The 19,709-nt window shown below is 49.0% G+C and overlaps 1 protein-coding gene across 4 annotated transcripts in view; it reads right to left on the reverse strand.

Annotated features, from left to right (window-relative positions):
• The window catches only part of MYLK (myosin light chain kinase), a 207,736-nt gene that overhangs the window by 102,918 nt on the left and 85,109 nt on the right, over positions 1-19,709 (reverse strand). For all 4 annotated transcript variants that reach the window (XM_012780459.3, XM_076002158.1, XM_012780461.3 and 1 more), the window contains exons 4-11: positions 17,726-17,774; positions 16,661-16,826; positions 15,558-15,723; positions 13,793-13,811; positions 12,117-12,652; positions 11,385-11,591; positions 5,515-5,649; positions 2,353-2,505 (exon numbers count right to left, since the gene is read on the reverse strand). In XM_012780459.3, coding sequence (XP_012635913.2) covers positions 2,353-2,505; positions 5,515-5,649; positions 11,385-11,591; positions 12,117-12,652; positions 13,793-13,811; positions 15,558-15,723; positions 16,661-16,826; positions 17,726-17,774 — 1,431 coding nt within the window. The remainder of the gene's footprint in view (positions 1-2,352; positions 2,506-5,514; positions 5,650-11,384; positions 11,592-12,116; positions 12,653-13,792; positions 13,812-15,557; positions 15,724-16,660; positions 16,827-17,725; positions 17,775-19,709) is intronic.

Genomic DNA, 19,709 nt, shown 5'->3' on the forward strand with positions numbered 1-19,709 from the left:
TGAGGGAGGGCCTGGAACGGCGGTCAGCGCAGACCGGAACAAGTGGCTCCCTCCGCTGCAATCATCTCCCCAACCCCGAGCTGCCCCCAGACGACCCAGAGCCAAAGGAGCTGCCAATAAAGTAAGAAAAACTCCACAGCTGAGGATGGCGCAGGACGCGGGCTTGCGCCTCCTGAGTGCCTTGGGGCGCGGTGCCAGGGGTGTCGCCGTGCCAGGCTCGCCCTGCTCTAGTCCTGCCCCGAGACAACCCCACTGCTGCCAACCCCACTGCTGCCGGGCCCAAGCGCGTGGCTGCGTCTTTCGGCCCGTTCACCATTTATGGTATCTGAGCCAGCAAAGCCCCACGCCGGGAGGGGCTCTCACTCCTGCCCAGGCCTGTTCTCACAGCAGATCCAAACCGCCCGGCAGAGGTTTTGCCTGGGACCTCTCTGTGTCGGCTTCAAAACCCACTTGGATGGCCCCACCCCCCACCCCCACAGGCCTGGGAGTGAGGAGGCGGGCCCAAAGAGCTCTTGGTCCTTCATCAGGGACCCCCACCTCTGGGGGACTATTAGCTCGGCCGGGTCACTCTAATCCAATCTAAACACAGGCAGCCCGGGACAGACACTGGATTAGCTGGGCTCTTGGCTGGGGCCGTGGAGGGAGAGTCTCAGAGGATGGAAGGCTGGGATATGCAACCCATTGTGTGCCATTCTCACTCTCTCTGCCCCTTGCTAGACTTTGGGGCAGGCCACACTGACCCCTAAGAAGAGCCCCCTCGTGGGAACAGGAGACTTGTCCCCTGGCCCTAGGAGGAGGCTCTGAGCAGCTCCTGTTTCCTCTTAAGTCTGATTATTACGATTTCTTGACTCCTTCCCCTCCCCCAGTGAGCCATGAAGCCAGAACTATGAGGGTAAATGGGGTAAATGTGTAAACCAGAAACCCGGCTGGCAAATGCCCAGGGGCCAGAGCCGGGCTCTGACCCCGCTGGAGGGCTCCTGGAAGGCAGGGGTAGACCAGTTCACCGCGCCATGCCCTGGGAGCGTGCTCGCTCCCGCCAGAGGGCTGCATGGGGCCGGCATCAGCCGCACCCTCCATCAGTGCCAGCCCTTTATCCCCGAGGGACGGACACTGCCCAGCTCCCAGTGGCCAGCCCCCCACTTGGGGCCAGGGGACAAGCACTCTGAGAAAGGGCAGGATGTAGGAATGAACATGGACTCGAAAGTCACAGTCCCTAGGTTTAAAAGGCCAGCTTTGCTGACTAGCCTGGTGTGCTTACGCAAGGTACATTAACTTCCAGACCCTTCTGTGTAAAGGGGGACAGCAACCCCATCCCCGGGCTGTTGAGGTCTCAATGAGGTGAGGGGAGAGTATCTAACACAATGAGCAGCAAATGTTTTCTCCCTTTTCCTTTTCAGTGAATCCATCCCCTACAACCTCCCAGAAGGTGGCTCCGCAGAGTACAAGGAGACTCTCCCGAGAGGCCTGAGGACTAGGGACACAGAGAAAGGAGGTGTGGTGTCCTGCTAGTCTCATGGGGAAAGCAGACATGTTGCACCCGGTCCCAGCACCCAGAGGACCCAGTCACGCACAGCCTGGGCAAGGATGGGAATGAGGCTTACCTGAAAACCCTGCACCCAAGAAGGACCTCTCCAGGAATTGTCATCATGCCCGCTGATGCCACAGCCCAGACAGATCTGTCTTGAGTCTGTGGCTCCCGGGGACTAAGTGCTTGGCTGATCAATGCATGACCATGATAATCAGATTACTGGACACCAGGCTGGTGATGTGTAAAAACAAGCTTGGGGTGGTGGGGAGAAGGAGGGGCAGAAGGGAGAGGGGACCACCCGTGACCCTCTGGAAGCCTCAATACTCACACTGTTACCCAGTGTCCCCCAGAAGATAAGGGGTCATTTGCGAGGCCCTAGCTACTAAGGGAATATGCGAATACTCCTCCTAAGTCTTCTTGCAGCACGTGAGGTTTTCTTCCTATCAGAGCAGGAGGTCCTGGAGCCAGGGGAGCCCTTGCCTCTTTCCCCTGCATCTTCCCACAGCCCTGGGCAGGGGGAGATGGGGGGAAACTCGCCACTCTCATGGCAGACACTTGTCATTGTGAACTTCTAGAGGCCACCTCTTCCACCTGCCGGCCTTCAGGTGCTTTTTAAGGGCCCTCCCCTCTGTCCCTAGGAGGTTTTAGCAGCCTCTCCTCTGTTACAGCGACTGCCTGCTGGTAACAGTATGGGGCAATGTCACTTGCACTTCGGGTCCCTGGATTTCAGCCAGTGTTATACTATTTCTACAAAAGCGCCCTTCCTCCAAAGCAGCTGTGTCTGCAGGAAAGGTGCTGCTAGCAAGGTGACCAGAGGCTCCTACCATGCACGGTGACCCGGGCACTGCAGGACACCTGTCCCAGGGCATTCTCAGCCAGACAGGTGTAGGTGCCATCATCCTCCGGCAAGGCGTCCTGGATGTGGAGCTCAGCCACGCCGGCCTCACAGGTGGAGCGAGCGTACTGGATGGGCTGCCCTGCGGAGGAAGCACAGGGAGGCTCAGGCCAGGGGCACCCGGCGGTGGCTCGGGAGCCCTTCCTTGGCAGGGCTGCTGCTGTCGTGGCGCCTGGGCTTGTCATGCTTGCTCAGATCCACTGGGGGCTACCGACGGGTCAGCTCATCCCCAGCCAGCTGGACAGAGGCCCGTGGGCTGGAAAGGAGACGAAGGAAGGGAGCAATCGTGTGGGGTGGAGGAGCAAGATGGGGCCTAGGACGGGGGAGGAATTTGGAACATGGGGGGACAGGGACACAGTTTGGGGCATTCTGTGTTAAAGAGTCTCCAAATCCACATCTTCAACTGCACAGAATTCTGAGCCTGGAAAGAAGCTTCCAGGGTCATCTGGCCCCTAGGCCAGCCTCAGGCAGAACAGACCCTGCCCAGACTGAACACGAGGCTCCCAGCGCCTTTCAGATGTCTCTAGAAACACTGATTCCAGTTCCCACTGTACTTATTTATCAAGCAGTTCTGTATCCACTACCCAAGTTGTAGTTAGGTGCATTTCTCCTATGCAATCAGGTGTATTTTAGGGCTCACAGGAAAGATAAATGTGGGAACTACAAATGACTCTGGCCCCTTCTCCCCAGAGTCCCTTCCCTGAGAAGCCCTTTGTTCAGGTCACATCAAGTGCTACATGGAGACAGGAGTGCACGCAGTGAGCTTCAGTGGTTGCCTTAATGCTGTATGTTCCTGGGATTTTATCATTCCAGGATGTGACCTTCCATTTCCAGGGGGAAGACAATCTCATTACCGAAGATTCTGGCCTTAGAGCAGGAATGTGTCCATTCGCCACATAGGAAGCGACTGTCAGTCTGTTCCCTCGCCAGGCCCCAGGGTCCTGGTTTGCACTTCATAAAATCGGGGGTGGGCAGTGGGGGAAGGAGAAAGCACAGAAGGAAGTCCTCTCCCTGCAATGTTTTCTTCTGCACATAGCACTTCATGTCTCCATGACAGCTTGGCAAAGAGACCGCCAAGCATGCCACGGGCCGAGAGTCCTCCCAGCCTACTGCACTTCATAAAAGCGGGGCTGAGAGCCGGAACGGCAGGGACCAGGATCCTGCCACTGACAGGATTACACACTGCTCTTTGTTTTTATTTTTTGTAACAATGACACCTGTAAAACCTCTCTTCCTTGAGAAAACCATTATATTCTCTGATTGCTGCCAATGCACCTCTGCTGTCCAAACGTGTGCTGACAAGCTTTTTGAGAGCTCTCCTTTTACTGGAGCATAACTCACTTTGGTCCCACAAACATGGGATAGGATGGAGGCCCCGGCAAGGGCCGTTGGCTCAGGGCACATCAGAAGTGGGAGACATTGAGCTCTCCCAGCTCGGAGGGAGACTGGGTGGACCAGAGTTGGCAGCCAAGGAAAGCCAACTTGAGCACAATCGCCCTCTAGTGGAAGGATGAGGAAACTCCAAGAGTCACCAAGAATGCACAGCCCTGAGAGGCGAAAACCGCAGGTCAGCAAACTACGGCTTGTGGGCAAATCCAACCTGCAACCTGTCTCTGTACAGCCTGCGAGCTAAGAATAGTTTTAACATATTTTAAGTGGTTGGTGGAAAAAAAAACCAATATTTCATAACATGTAAAAATAATGTGAAATTCACATTTCAGTGTCCATAAATAAAGTTTTATTGCAAGACAGCCACACTCATTCATTTACGTATTGCTTGTGGCTGCAGTATAAATACTGCAACAGTGGAGCTGAGTAGTAGTTAGAGACTGTGCAGCCCAAAAAGCTGAAAATATTTACTACCTGGCTGTTTTAGAAAATGTCTGTTGACACTTGAGCTGGACAGGACAGAAGTGAAACTCTCTCTCTTAGATGCACTCTTACTCCTCATGCCCATATTCTGTTCCAGCCGCAAAAGCTGCCTTCTTGCAGTCAGTCGCAGGATCCAGGAGTTCTGTCTTCAGGTGAGGAATGGAGGGAGGCGGACCTCCATTTGCACTTAGCCACCCAAGGAGACTCCACGTAGGAAGAGTCTCACTCTTCTCTCACTCATTCCCGATAGGTTCTGGCAAAGTCTGAGCAAACTACACCAACAAGGGAGTTCACAGGTGGTCCACCAGCGACGCAGGCACCACTGGGGACCAGTTGGTGCATGAGTGATGGGTGTCACTGCCCTCTAAAGGAGCCTGTTCTATCAGACGTGGGAGCTGGCTGAGGCCCTGAACCTTCTGTTCCAGCCCATCTCCTCACTGATAAAGACAACAGCACCTAGACAGGTGAAGTGTCCAAGGTCATCTGACAGCTCCAGTGCAGAAGGACTCGAGCCCGTGTCTCCTGACTTTCAGCACAAACTCTTTCACCCTCCCTGTGTATCCTCAAGGTCATCCCTGCTCAATCTCACCAACTTAATGGACTGTTTTCAGTCGGAAAATCAGAGCTGCCCTGCACGTGCACAATTTAAAGCACTTTTTAAAAAGAGAAGGTGTTTACTACTAATTGATCACAACCAGTTACAGATTCCTTTGTTCCTTCTCCCACTGCTTCACATGACTTGTCTTTAAAAATATGGGAGAGGGTGTGAAAATAATGGTAATTAATTTTTTAAAAGAATCTTACTTGACCAAAAAAAAAAAAAAAAAAAAGAGTTGGCATGTCTTTATAGGTGTATAACATTAAAAAGAATTACTGGTCTAGAACCACCTGCCACTCAATCAAAAGTGAGACCCCTCAAGCAACTTTGGTGTGGTTCATTAGTTCGTTAATTTATTTGTTCATTCGTTGTCCCAACAAATATTAATTGAGGGCCTATTATGAGTCTGACCATATGAAAAGAAATTAAATTGCTTGTGCACTTATCTGTCAGGGACCTCATGAACCACTTTATATAAAAGATCGAATTTAATTTCACAACTGCCACCCTGCAAGGTGGGTGGTATTATTCCCATGATGCAGATGAAGAACTCCAGGCTCACAGAGGAGTGGGAACTTGTGTAGGGGACTGGAGCAGAGGGCTGGGGCAAGGGCGACTCACCGTTGAGCAGCCAAGTGATTCGGGGCACTGGGGTGCCCTGCACGGAGCACCGCAGCACAAAATCCTGGCCCTCGATGACGGTACAGTCCTTCAGGACACTGGAGAACGAGGGGGCCACCTCCATCACGGCCAGCCCTGTGAGGGAAAAGGACAGACAGGCCATCTCAGATCACAGCTTGCCTGCTCTGGCGACTGGCCGCAGTCACCCCTGGCCTCACAGGCAGACACCTGACTGTCCTGGGTGCCAGGGCTTCCCCAGCAGCCTGGCTTTGCCTTCTCTCTCTTTACACGTGGGAAGCAGGCAGCCTGGTGGCATGGAGACCTGGAGCCCCAAGCAGGGCAACTGGCACAAGCTTTTTCATAGTCACAAAGCAGCCCAGGCCCTGGAGTGCTCTGTACCTGGGCCTGGCTTCTCTCCTCTGTGACTCACGCACCTCCTGGAGCATCCCGAGGGCTCCTGCCTTTGTGGTCCTGCTCTACTCTTTAGTGTCCCTTCTCTTCTTTAACATGTCCCATCAGTGATTACACAGTCTTGTGAGTATCATTTTACTTGTAGAAGCAACAGGCCCACAGGTGAGGATGTTTCGATTTTAAATTATTATAATTATTTTTCTAATTTCAGATCTGAATCAAATGACAAAGGACTCACGTGTGTTCCTGTTTTCTAAGTAGAGTTTTAGGCCTAACCTAGGTAGAGAGTTCGGAACTGCTGGGCGCCTGGGAATATGCATTAACAAGGCCCTCTCGTGAATCTAATGCACATTCTAGTTGAGAGCCACTGAGCCAAACTTTCCAAAACCTTTCTACATCAGGGAATTGGGGAACATTTTATAGTTTGGGGGCCTTAATTAAGAGCAATAGGGGTAATCTCTTCTACAACAAGCAGAACATGCTGCAGAAGTGTCAAAGTGGCTATAGATGAGAAAAGGCAACTGGATCTGGTGATTAGAAGTTATATCACAAGACAGCCTATTCAGTACAGACATGAGGGGAAAGGCGTATTATTTGCAGGCATTCATGGATAAGAAAACCTAGTAATATTTGAGGGCCTACTGTGTGCCAGGTACTTTTCTAGATGTGTTTGTGACAATGCCATAAAGTTGTTATTTTGAGCTAATTTTACAGATGAGGTTAATACAGAGCTGAGCCTAATGGTGAAGCCAGATCTTCCATCCCTCTCTCTCCCTCTACAGCCACATTTTCTCCTCTAGGCCCAGGGGAGGGCAGGTGGTGGCAGTGGAGCTACAAGACAGAATCATGCGCATCAGGGCGGGCTTGGCTCTGAGGGAGAGGTGGACGGACCACCCCGAGAGGTGTAGGGAGGCACCATCTCCACCCCCTTTCCCGGCCAGCATCAAATTCCCTCATTAGAGAAATGCCTTTGGGAGTCATTGAGAAGAACATGGGCTTTTATGCCAGCAGACTTGGCTTAGAAATAAGTTCTCTTTCATAAGACATATGAACTTGGATGAGTCTACTTAACCTTACTACAGCTCAGTATTCTCATCTGAAAACTGGGTGTAAATATAATTTTCTCATAAGATTGTTGGGATTACTAAATGAAATAATGCAAGTAGAGCATTCAGCACAAAGTCTGGCACGTAGAACATTCTCTACAGGTGTTAGCTGTTATCAAATGGAAGCTGTGCACAGAGACTACATGTGCAGCAAGTACAGTCTGGGGATGAAAGAGTGGAGGGATGAGCTTGAGAGACCACCAGGTGGAAGGAAGATTTTATTTTTCATTCAGCATAGCTTGTAGGGAGAGTAAAAGAGGCCTCTTGATAAGAGCTTGAAGAAATGGTGGGAGAGCAAATCATTATTAGATCAGATCTTTGTGGAGACGGGAGGGGACAGAGAGAGAAGTCCTGGGAAGGGAAACAGACAGCTCTTCTGCAGTGGCAGTATATGAGAGAGAGACAGACGGGCTGTAGGAAGAGCTAAAAGAGCACACATCAGGTAATCTGCTTCTTGGTAAAGTCCTCTGCCAAGGATGAGCTGGGACTTTTGAAGGCTAGAGAAGTTTTAGAACAACTGGTATCTTCCAGAAGATAGGGAGTCGAACAGCACTTCTGATAATGGCAGAGTAAAGGCCTCTGAAAATCTCCTCCTCCCCCCCACCAAAATACTGGCAAAAAGAGTCAACTTTTTCAGAACTCTGTAAAGTAACCAAAGGTTGCAACATCTGAGGAGTATTCATTTTAAAACAAACAACAACCTCTCCCAACCAAAAAAAAAAATAAAAGAAATCCAGCTGAGTCTTGGTAAAAACAGCAAGCTTTGTGGCATTTGCTCCCATCCTCCTTGCCCAGCTCTGGGGTGGGTTTGAGAACCAACAGTAACTATGGCACCTGTGAAGACCAGCTGCCTAGCAGTGGGCAGAGGGGATTCAGAGCTCCTGAACAACCCCATCCTGAAGACAACTGTCACTATTTGACCTGTCTGGCAGCTCCTTCCATAGCTCCGTTTTCAGGCTTGTCTTTTATGTGACTTAACTCAGCTTGCTCTATGTGAACAACCCTATCCCTAGGGTGTGTGTAAAAAACAATCAGTGGTAATTGCTCAACATCACAGCTACTCAAGGCAGCAAAATCAGGTGGTCTAACAAGAGCCTGACAAAAAACTTAAAAGGAAAAACTGGGGAATGAGATGTCTGGGGCTTGGAAAAGCTCTGACATATTCCTGAGAACCTAGAAGGCCACATGCACGTGCAGGGCTGTGGACATGCCTGGGGAAGACCTGAGCAGGCCCTCCTCGCTCACCTCTGGCTGACCTGGAGGCTCAGCACAAGCAGGAAGTAAAGGCTAAGGCAGAGCTGTAAGCTGCCGGTCGGAGCATTGAAGACATGCCCCAACACACACAGCCCCTCAGCAAAGGCTGGGAGAAGTACTGGTTCAAAGCATTTAAGGAAATCTCTGTCCAATCAATTAGCTGATCATTAAGCTAACTAAGCAGGGACTTCAGTGGCTACACATGACAAATTGTCCAGACTTCATGGAATGGAGCAAAATTATTGTAAATCATACGTCTGATAAAGGACTTGTATACAGAATATATAAAGAAGTCTCATAGCTCAGCAGTTAAAAAAAAGCAAATGACCCAATTGAAGATAGGCAAAGTATTTGAATAGGTATTTCTTCAAAGAAGTTATACAAATGGCCAATAAGCATATAAAATGATGCTCAACATCATTAGTCATCAGGGAAATGCAAATCAAACTCAAAATGAGATGACTGGGGACTGCTATAATTAAGAAATTGAAAATAACGAGTGTCGGTGGGGATGCGGAGAAACTGGGACACTTGTATGTGGCTGGTGGAATGTAAGATGGCGCAGCCACTAGAAGAGTTTGTCAGTTCCTCAAAGGTTAAACACAGAATTACCATATGACCCAACAATCCCACTCATAGGTATAAACCCTTAAAATTGAAAACAGGTATTAAAAAAAAAAGTACACAAGTGTTCACAGCAACCCTCACAATAGCTATTAATAAAAGCAGAACACAACCAAATATCTATCAGCTTATGAATGGATAAACAAAATATGCTATATCCACACAATGGAGTAGTATTCAGTCATAAAGATGAAGTACTGATACCTGCCACAACATAGATGAACTTTGACAATATTATGCTAAGAGAAAGAAGACACAGGGGACCATACATTGTGTGATTCCATTTATATGAAATGTTCAGAAAAGGAAAATCCATAGAGACAGAAAGAGGATTAGTGGTTATCAGGGGCTGGGAGAATGGGGAGTGACTACTAATGGGTAGATCTTTTTGTGGTGATGAAAATGTTCTAAAATTTGATAGTGGTGATGGCCGCACAACTCTCTGAATATATTAAAAATCACTGAATTGTACACATCAAAAAAGGTGGCTTTTATGTTATGCGGAATTATATCTCAATGAAGCTGTCACACAAAACAAAGTAAGACAAGGAGTTAACCTGAGATGGACTGCGCTAAGATGCAAAGGGGCTAAAAATAGTCTTCTATGAGACTTATGTAAATTCACAGAAGAGGATGCCATAGGAGCAACTGGGCTTTCTGGGTACACCAGCAACCTTTGGTGGACCTAATGCCACGTACCTGTCCCCTGCCCAGACACAGAGCCCTGACCCGGATGATGCAGCTCCAGGTCCTAGACCTGTGAACTCTGCCCATGGGCACTCCCACCTCCCAGTGGAATGGATAATGTTCCTTGTAAAGGAATTCACGAACGTAGTAAAAATCCCAGCTAAGGGAATCAACAGTATACAGTGAATGGTAAGACCCCCTCCCTACTCCTGCCCAAGGACCCCCAATTTCTTCTCTCAGAGGCAACTTGTGTGCCCTTCCAGAAATGTTTTATGCACACACAAGCATCTTTGTGCATGTATATTCTATAGTTATTTTCTTGCTTTTACAAAAACATATCATCCCTATGATAGTATCCAGCCTGTATTTTGTGCTTTTCCATTACTGGAGTATTTTGGAGATGTTTCATGAGAGTCTACAGAATGTTGCATGGTATTTTATTGTAAGGATAAACTACTAAATGATTTTTTTTTGAAATGTATATTATGGAAAATTTCAAACATATGAAAAGTAAAGAAAGCAGTCTAGTGAATCCCTGTGCACCTATCTCAACTTTCATTTATACTGATATCATTTTATTAGTACCCCTGCCAATCCCTCCAAACATGAATTATTTCTAAGGCAAATAACAGTAATCACATTTCACCAGTCAGTAACTCAGTTTATATCTCTAAAATAGGTGGACTTAAGAAGAAAAACCATAAGACCACCATCGCATGTTAAAATAGCACAAATTTCTTTACATCTAATATCTTATCAATGTTCAAACTTTCCTGATGTTCTTCTAACAATTTTTCTTAAATTACCTCGATCAGGATCCACCCAAGGGCTATATATTGCAACTGTTGATGTTGCTTATGTACCTTTTAGTCTAAGCTTCCTATAGGTTACTTCTCCCTTCCTTTTTTTGCTTACAATTTATTTGTTGAAAAAAATGGGTGAAGATTATTTGTCACATCAAGTTTCCAACAGCCTGCAATTTGCTAAATCTATCCTTGTGGTGTTATTTAATAGGTTTCTCAAGGGTATGACATGGGTCTAGGATCCACATATGCATTTAGAGGGGGAAATCTTTTAAAGAGAGACAGGCATAATATTATTTATCACAGTTTGGGTATAATAGTGAAAAATGGAAAAATTTAAATATTGAAAAAATAAGAGTACACCTCAATTAGATAACACCTACCCAATGCAATAGTTTATGGTCATTAAAAATTATGCTTTCAAAGAATATTAAATAATACAGAAAGATGTTTATATTGCATGAGAAAATTGGGATAGAAAGCAGTATACAAACAGCACGCTGACTTTATTTTAAAAACATTAAAATATTTATTTCTGAGTCATAAGATTATATATTGTTTAAATTCTCCACAATGCACAAGCATTACTTTTCTAAACAGATATTACAATAAACATAAAAGCTGTGGGATCCCACATCATCTCACATTACTCTAAACCTGTATGTTTAGTGAACGCTTGGTTCTCTGTGGTTATGAACATGAGTCATGGCTGCTCGAACAGCTGAGGGATCTAAAAAAAGGTAGCTCTCGGCTGGGCTGGGAGTGGGGCCTGGGCATGTTTGTTTGGAGGTGATTCTGCTGTGAACTCCTGAATGAGAACCACTGGCCTGCCGCAGTGTATTTGGCCTTGGTGTGTGGGTGGGGATGATAGTCTACCGGGTCGTATATGGGGCGCTGAAGGGGATGAGCTGTCTGCAATATATGAAGCACCCCATGAATGGTCTTCCCACAGAGAATCCAGGGTGACCGGGAGGGATTTACTCACTTTCCACGAGGAGGGTCCAGCTACAGGACACCTGGCCTTGGATATTGGAAGCCGTGCAGCTGTATTTCCCGCTGTCCCTGGCCCGGGCTCTCAGCAGGCAGAGGTAGTGGGATCCGGCATCTTCATAAACCTCAATGGTGCCTGTTTGTCTCCTCACGGGGGTGCCGTCCAGGAACCAGGCCACTTCAGGCTTTGGGATCCCTGAAACTGCAGGGCCAGGTAAAGAACATGAGCCCCCGAGAGCACAGTGTGCTGGTGGGAGGGGGGCCTGCACCGGAAGTCAGAGCTCCATCTGGTGTGGGGTCACCCTCCCTCCTGAGTGCTTCCTCACGCCTCGCCCTGCCCTCCACAGGGCAGGGTCCCTGGGAGGAGGAGCACAGCGTGAGGGGCCAGGTCTCCAGCTTGGGCAAAGCCAGGAAAGGGGAGGAAAGAGAAGAGGACACAGCCTTTGATGCTGGTGGTGCTGTGGGTTTTGTTCCTTCTAGGGTGGTAAGATTAGGGCACAGGGCCAGTGCTCTATTCCACAGTGAACACTGGGCCACTGCTGGGTGTCTCTCCAGAACAAAGGGCATTTTTAGACTTAGGAGAAGACCCCTGTAAGCTGCTTTCCTGGGGACCCTAGTTCAAGGGGACGGGTGGATATAGGGGTGTGAGCAGCTGCATGCTTAAGGAAGGGAGAGGCCACCAAGGGGTGACACTTTGGGAACCAGTGACTTAATTAACTCTACTCACCCTCACATCTGAACTTGACTGTTTGATCTTCCCTGACTTCCTGGCTTTGAGGCTTGCTCTCAAATTTGGGAAATGTTAAAGCCCTCTGGCTCTCCATGGGGATTCTCTTGGTAGCAACCTTGCCCACAGCTTCCTGGCTTCCCAGGCCAGACTGCCTGGAGTGGAGGGCGGCTGGATGGGGTGCAGCTGGCCTCTTCCTCTCTTCTCCGGAAGGAGACAGGGCCCTCAAGACTGGAGCCCTCGCTTCCGGCTGGACCCTCGGGGCCTGCAGGGTGATGGTGCTGGAAGTCTTGCGGAGGACGGGGGCCTGAGGGACCATTCCGGGCGGGTTCCCACACTGCTCCGGCGTGGACTCCCGCAGGGGCTGAGGCTGGCTGTTCGTGGCCCAGGCCAGGGAGCCAGGCCTCTGGGGACTGGAGCAGTTCTTACTTCCAGCTGCGGTCTCTAGGCTGTCCGGTTTCGACCCCTGTGAGATTCCATTGGTCACCTCCCTCCTGCTGTCGGAACTGGCGGCCGTTGCTCCTCTCACAGACGACCTGTTTGGGGGTGGGGAGGGGAGAAGGAGGAATAGAATGACCATCTGGTTACTCACAAACATTACTCATCACAAGCACAGATTCCAGGGATTGCAAAAGCCCACAAATTCAGAGCAAGAAAGCGCCAAAGTCTTTCTTTGCTGCGCAGCAGCCATTCTCGAGGCTTCCCTGGCCCACACCCCACTGGGGCCCCTTCCACCTCCTCTTCTCTTCTCCATGGGTGCCCTCCCAGTTCACACCCCTGCTGCTTTCCCTCACCTACTCTGCCCTTGCTGATCCACTTTGTGCACGGCAACCACAGCCGATCTTTTAGAAACATAAATCGAATTATGTTGCTTCAAGCTCAAGGGTTTTCCAATAGCTTTTCCAGTATATAAGGGTAAACTGAGCTTCTCAGGCTGGCCTGCAGGATGCTGGCTCCACTGCTCCTGACCCTGAGACACCAGGCTGTGGCCACACAGGCATCCTTCTGAGTCCCCACACGCCGCCTCTCACCCGAGGCTTCCCCACGCTCTCCCTGTGTCGAGAACGCTGTCCCTGAGCCTTTCTTCCCCAGCTAGTATTGCTCTTCACAGGGCTGCGCCCAGACAGCGAGTTTCTAGAAAGGGCTTCTCTGACCTCTATTCTAAATCTGTGCCTTTCTGTTATTCTTCTTCATGGATGCATCATAGTTAGCAACTATGCATTTGTGACACTGTTTTAAAGCCCTTGTCTACGCTGGGCTGTCTGCTCAGCCCGGCACACTGCACATCTAGCACTGGCCGCCGCAAAGGAGGCTCCGGCGGAACCCTGGCTCCATGAGTGGCTGGATTCTGGCCTGGAACACGTGAGGTGGCCTTCTCTGGGCAGGGCGCCCTCCCTCACGGTGGCTCACTGGTGAAGGTGCTGCACAGATACTGAGAAAGGGGGCGGCACTGAGTTTTTGAGAATCTCAGCGCTGACAGTAAGCCGACATAAGACCTGTATGGTATGTTACGATAGGAGGACAAAACAAAACACTCAAACCAACATCCTCCAAACAGTGAGTTCTCACTCCCTATACAATGGCTTGAAAACTAAGGGCATGTCTCAGTAACAATCCTTCTTTCCTTGTGGGCATTTCAAGATGGAAAGCATAATAATCACAAAGCCTGGACATACCTGCTGGCATTGTTCAAACCTGAAAACGGGGAAGAGTGGAAAGAATGTTAGTGGAATACTCGGAATACTTCACACACCAAGTTTTCACTTCGCAAGCATTTCCCTGTCACCATGGCCCCGCCCTGCCTACTCCTTCCAGCTTCCCTGGGGCTGAACATCTTCGGTGGGTTTGACAAACTACTCCCAGCCCCAGAGAACATTCCTCCCAGCCCTGGCCTACGCTGTCAAAGCTGCAAATGCTGCCCTTCCTCTGCTCTTAAACAGTGCCTGGTGTTACTATACCCTGAGGACGTAGACTTTTTTCCTGCTCATTAAATAGAAGGAAACAAAAAACAATCCAGGGACAAACAAAAATAAACATCTGCTGAAAAGTTCAAACCCAAACATTGTAACTTGCCGGTAGCCCTTAAAAAAAAAAAAAACATAGCGTGTTCCCTTTTGACAAATGTGTGCTTTAAAAACGTACAAAGAAAGTGTAATTTTATTCAGTTCTTCAAAGAAAAAAACATACAAGATATTTTTTTCCCTGCCATGTTCTTTTTCAAAATTTTTTATGAAAAATTTCAAAATACACAATAGAGAGAAGAATATAACAAACCCTGGAAGTCGGCACCATGATTAAGGAACACTTTGCCAGTCTTATTTGTCTCTTTTTGTTTTGAGTTTTTTAGCATCCCAGGCAACATACTTTGTCATTAAGTCCATCCGAAGGGAACAGTTTTTAACCCAGTGCCAGGGCAGGCACAGGGACAGCAGCTAAATCACAGCTCTGGTCGCCGCGGGAAGCTCCTGATACAACGGCGGGTGAGCAAGTCAAGTCCCCTGGTCAGGACCAGCACCTGCAGTTTCCACAGCGTCAAGTGGAACAGTGGGCACCACATGTGCGGTGTGCGGTACAGACCAGGACTGTTTCACGAAACTTGTTCCAGTTCAATATGTTTATACCTGTACACATGTTCTGCGGTGCAGTATAATGAATGTAAAATGAATTTCTTTCTGTGGGTTGTGAAAAACCCACAGACTGGGCCAAAAATAGTAATGAGAGCAAGGAGGAATAGTTTCTGAGAAAGGAAGGGGATGCAGAGACAAAATCCTCAAGAGAAAAGAGGGGAAAGGAGGAGGAAGGCGTGAAGGTCACTTCCCTCCTGGTGCCCCAAGCCTTGCCTCCCTCCAGGCTCCTGCTCCAGTGAAGGGACATCCAGCCTCTTCCCCATCTGCCCTCTGTATACCCAGGCTGGACTTCAAGGGACCAAGGGACTGTAAGGAGGAGACATGTTCAGAAAGATTTCCAAGGAGGAGCTGACAGGGTGGACGGGCCAAGGAGGAAAGAGGGAGGGGTCGAGGGGATGCTGAGCTGTCCAGTCTGGGAGAGAATGAACACAGGGACCTTGGGCAGACAGAGTCAGGTAGAGGGAACACCTGATTTCAAGGACAGAGTGGATGATGAGTAAATTTTAGGCAGGTTAAATTTGGGGTGATGGCAAGATGTTAGCAACACCCACTCTTCCAGTTGGCGATGAGAGATATGAAGGAGTCCAAGTGGGGAGAGGACTGAAGACACGGGGGGGGGGGTGTGGGAACGCGGGGGAAGGTGGCAGGCCAGCACACAGCGTCTTCCCCTGTGGCTGGGCCTGTGCCGCCCCAGCCCCTTTCTTCTTGCCAAAGATGTGCCTGGGGTCGCATGGGCGTGTGTGTAGCATGCCACGTGCACGCACACGCAGGTGTGCAGAGGGACCTGCTGCACGAGACCGCCCACAGCGGATACCTTGGATAGAAAGCTCAGCTGACATGGAGGCCTTCCCTGACCCATTCACCACCAGGCACGTGTACACGCCCACGTCCTCTGGGTTGACTTCATGGATTTCCAGAACTTGCACCCCGTTCTTCTCAGACATAGACACACGGCCACTCGGCTGCAACGGGATGTTTCCCTGTGGATGGAAACAGGGTAGCTTGGTCACAGAGATCTGCTGACATTTTGGCAGTGTTCTCCTGTCTCCTGCCTCTTGCCCATCCCGGTGGGACAGACCCCAGGGCCTGGGCAGCAGAGCCCTCTGCACTGTGCTCTGTCAACACGAGTGCTCAGAGAGCAGTCTTCAGACAATCCCTGACTTGCAGCCTGTGCACGTGGAGTGGTGTGGTGTTGTGTTCTGTCATCTCAGCGCAGATGTGTGGAAGCTGTTTCAAGGGAGCCCAAGTTTGAGGGACGAAATCCCTTATTCCTCTTGTCTGTTTTTCTCTGCCTCTAGGAGTTCCAATTCTGGACAACCTACCTTCCCTGGCTCTGACCCCACCTGTGCCCTGCGGTTCCTCACTGCCCTGTTTGACATCCACACCGATCCCCCGTCTCCCTGCCACCACCTCTTCCCCCTGGTCTTCACTTCGTCCAGCTCTGAATGATTTATAAGGCACTGTTACAGGGAGCCTCCTGGCAATAATTTGGGGTAGGTGGTATCATTTCTACCTCTCAGATAAGGAAACCAAGAGCCACTGGTTCTAAGAGATCCAGTGACTCGTCCAGTGCCACATGCTTTATGAATCACGGAGTTGTGGCTTGAAACTCGGCACCATAAACTCACGTTCTTCTCTCTTAAGATTGTTGGGTCTATCTTGACTCAGAAGTTTTATGCTATTTTGTAACTTTAAGGATTATAGGAACTTTGTGGTCTGAGTAACACAGGGAGAGTGTGTGATAGGGGCAAAAATAAGCATTTTTAACACACACAGAGAACCCTCAAGAATCACCTGCAGTTGAAACAGAAGGAACTGATTGGAAAGACAGGCTCTTACTATTTGAAGGGTCTAACCCTGAACCTTCAGAGTCCCCAGGCCTGGGTCAGGATCAGGGTGGGAAGACAGAAACCTCACCTTGAGCCAGGTGACCTGTGGCTGGGGCCGGCCGGTGATCTTGCAGGAGAATCGTCCTGTCTGTCCTTCTTTGACCACCGCTCGGCCCAGCTTGGTAGCAAACTTTGGGGGGCATTCTCCCCAGATGCTAGGGCGGGTCTCCACTGCAGGGGTTGAAAATCTGTCCCTGGGAAAAAAAACACATCAAATAATCCAGCCCCAGACAACGCAGCAATTCTATCCTTCTTACTCTACCCCACTTGAGTCACTTAAGTTAGGGTCAGAAACCACTGGAGTGTAGCCTTCCCAATTCTGTGCCTCGAACACTTTCTCATGCCCTCTCTGGAAAAATCTGAGGCACCAAAACCTATTTCTTCTGCCCCCTGGGCATGCAGCCAGACTTCCTTTACAATTCCCTGCAATCAGGTTTACCTGAATTCTGCTTAGCTCTGGCCATGAGCCTGGGTTTGGGCCAGTAGACAGTGAATGGAAGTGCTGAATACCATTTCCTGGGATGACCCATAGAAACCCACTTTGAGATTCTCCACCCTCTCCCTCGCCTACTCTGCTGGCGAGATACAGAAGGTCGATCTGAGGCTCAAGGCCCCAGGAGATGATGGAGCTCCAAAATGGAAGCAGCTTGGGTTCCTGAAAAACAACATGGAAGGCTCTCCACCTGTTATATCCGAATATCTGAATTGAACTTCCCTTGAGTAAGAAATGAACTTTCCCTGTGTTGAGCCACTGCAATTTGGGGCTTGTCCGTTATACAACTTCTGTTACTCGCCTCTTCAAAGTCTGCTTATTTAAATATTCTGACTATTGCCTTGATTGTTAGAGTCCCCTGTGGACTCTGGCCATGTCTCCCATGTCCTAGCATATAGCAGCTGGGCCAAAGGGGCTCCCCACAGAGGCTGCCAGGTCAGCAGGTGCTGTGTGAATGACACCACATCCCACTAGGCTCCCACCCTTCAGTTGTTATAACCCAGGAGGCCCAAGAAGACTTACTCGCTAGACCTATCATGGTCAAGTCAGCAGAAAAAGCCAATCCAACCCTTACTCTGGTTTGGACATCCCAGAACTTACCCAAAGGTTTTGGAAACAACAGGCTGACCATGCTTCTTCATAAAACTCCCTGCAAGAAAGAGGGTTGAAGATCAGGTCTGAGCCACCAACTTGGAGCAGTGAAAGTCAGGAGGATTCCACAGCAGGGGTGGGCGGGAGAGTGATGATAATGTTAACACAGACTGAGCATGCGCTGGGCCACCGTGAGCACTATGGTAGATGCTGTCTATACGTTATTATGTCAGTTTCTTGCAAGAATTTAACACATTTATTGACACATTAGAAAAAAATGTCTTTTCCTTGGGGCCATGGTGTTTCATTATGGAAATAGAACAAAAACTTTAAAAACAAAATGATCCCTTCTAATTTAATGAAAAATTTGTTGTGTTTTTATTATTTTCTGTGAGTTATATGCAACTTGAAAAATAGTTCTTGCAGCTCCTAAGGTGAAGACACATGAGTTATATATGCTTCACGAGGCCCCAGGCTCAAAACCAGCATTGAGTTAAATACAACTCACATGGTAGTCAATGTGTTAATGAGGCTGGCACTACATTATCCTTCTATGTTTTAAGCAGATGAGGGAAAAAAAAGAGATTCAAAGAAGTTAAGTCACACAAGGTAACAGAATCGGTAATAGTACAGAAGTATACCCACATCTCCTAGGTTCTCAAACACTGAACCACGCTGCTAAGTTGTTAGGCATCGCACTGGGTCTACCATTTGGGGGCTTATCTGTGGTGACCCAGCATCTCTCCAGAAAATGGGATCCAGTTAATGGGAAGGAGGGAGATGCCCACACACATCTCTTACCACCTCTGTTCTCCACTGACACAATCAACACTCCATTCTTCCAGTCAAAGCCCAGCAAACAGCAACAAGCCCAGTGGAGCAGGACAGCTCCCTGGAGATGAGCTAGGGCAGAGCCAGCACCTCCCCCGGAATCCGCAGTGCTGCCACACTGAGCAACGCCAGTCCTGGGCAAGCCACTGCCACGCTGGGCACTGCCAGTCCTGGGTGAGGTGATGCCACACTAGGTGCTATCCTACTGGGTGCTGCTGATCCTGGGTGAGCGGCTGGGCTGCTGTGCTGGGCAGGAAGCAGTTAAGTAGCAAACTCAGCAAGGCAGCTGGGGTCAGCTCCCTTTATCCAGCTGTGCAGTTGGGGAGGAACTATTCACAACATGACCAGGAGGTAACTATGAAGCAGTGGGGGTCTTATTTTGAGGAATGGAGATGGGAAGGAGAGGACATTTTTTGAGATGATGATCACCCTGGAAGTTGTTCTCTTTTTGCTACAAGCTGGGAATGTTTATAAAATCATACCCAAGGCATGCATGGGGAGGGCAGAAGTCATTCACTGATACCAGCAGACAGCTGCTATGGGGAATTGGCAGAGTGTTTACTGGAAAAGGGTAAACTTCCTTAACTTCTAGCACTGATCACATTTATACACCTGCAAAGGAACAGAGGCATGGAGGAGGAGGATCATGGCTGAGTATTTCCCTTAGTCATACCTGGTTCCACCAGGACCTTAGCAAAAGGGATTGATAACAAACACCTGAATCACATGTAAGTCGTGGCCCCATATGATTGGTGATTTCTATATGGGCATTTCTATTTCACATTACTTAGTGAGCCATGTCTAGTTTTCATTCCATAACGTGATTTGGTTCTTGTCATCCCATTCCTGATTCGAGGGTGAAAGAACTTCTAAACTTGTGAAAGGAGAGGATTGTTCTGGAAGGACCCAGCTGACACGTCCAGTCAAGATGCTGGGCCCCGCAGATGCTGCTGGAGGAAGTGCAGACTGTTCAGTCCTTCTGGAAAGCATTTGAGCAAGGCTAGATCACAAGCTTTAGAGATGCTCTGCTCTTGCACTAGTAAGTACCTCCCTTTCTGTGGACTCCATTCAAAGGAAATGATGCTAAAACTAGAAAGGAAAATTTACAAGGCTGTTTACTTTGGCCTTCTTTGTATTAAATAACAATAAAAACTGGAAACAA

The sequence above is a fragment of the Microcebus murinus genome, chromosome 1 (assembly GCF_040939455.1).
Source record: "Microcebus murinus isolate Inina chromosome 1, M.murinus_Inina_mat1.0, whole genome shotgun sequence".
Classification (NCBI taxonomy): Eukaryota; Metazoa; Chordata; class Mammalia; order Primates; family Cheirogaleidae; genus Microcebus; species Microcebus murinus.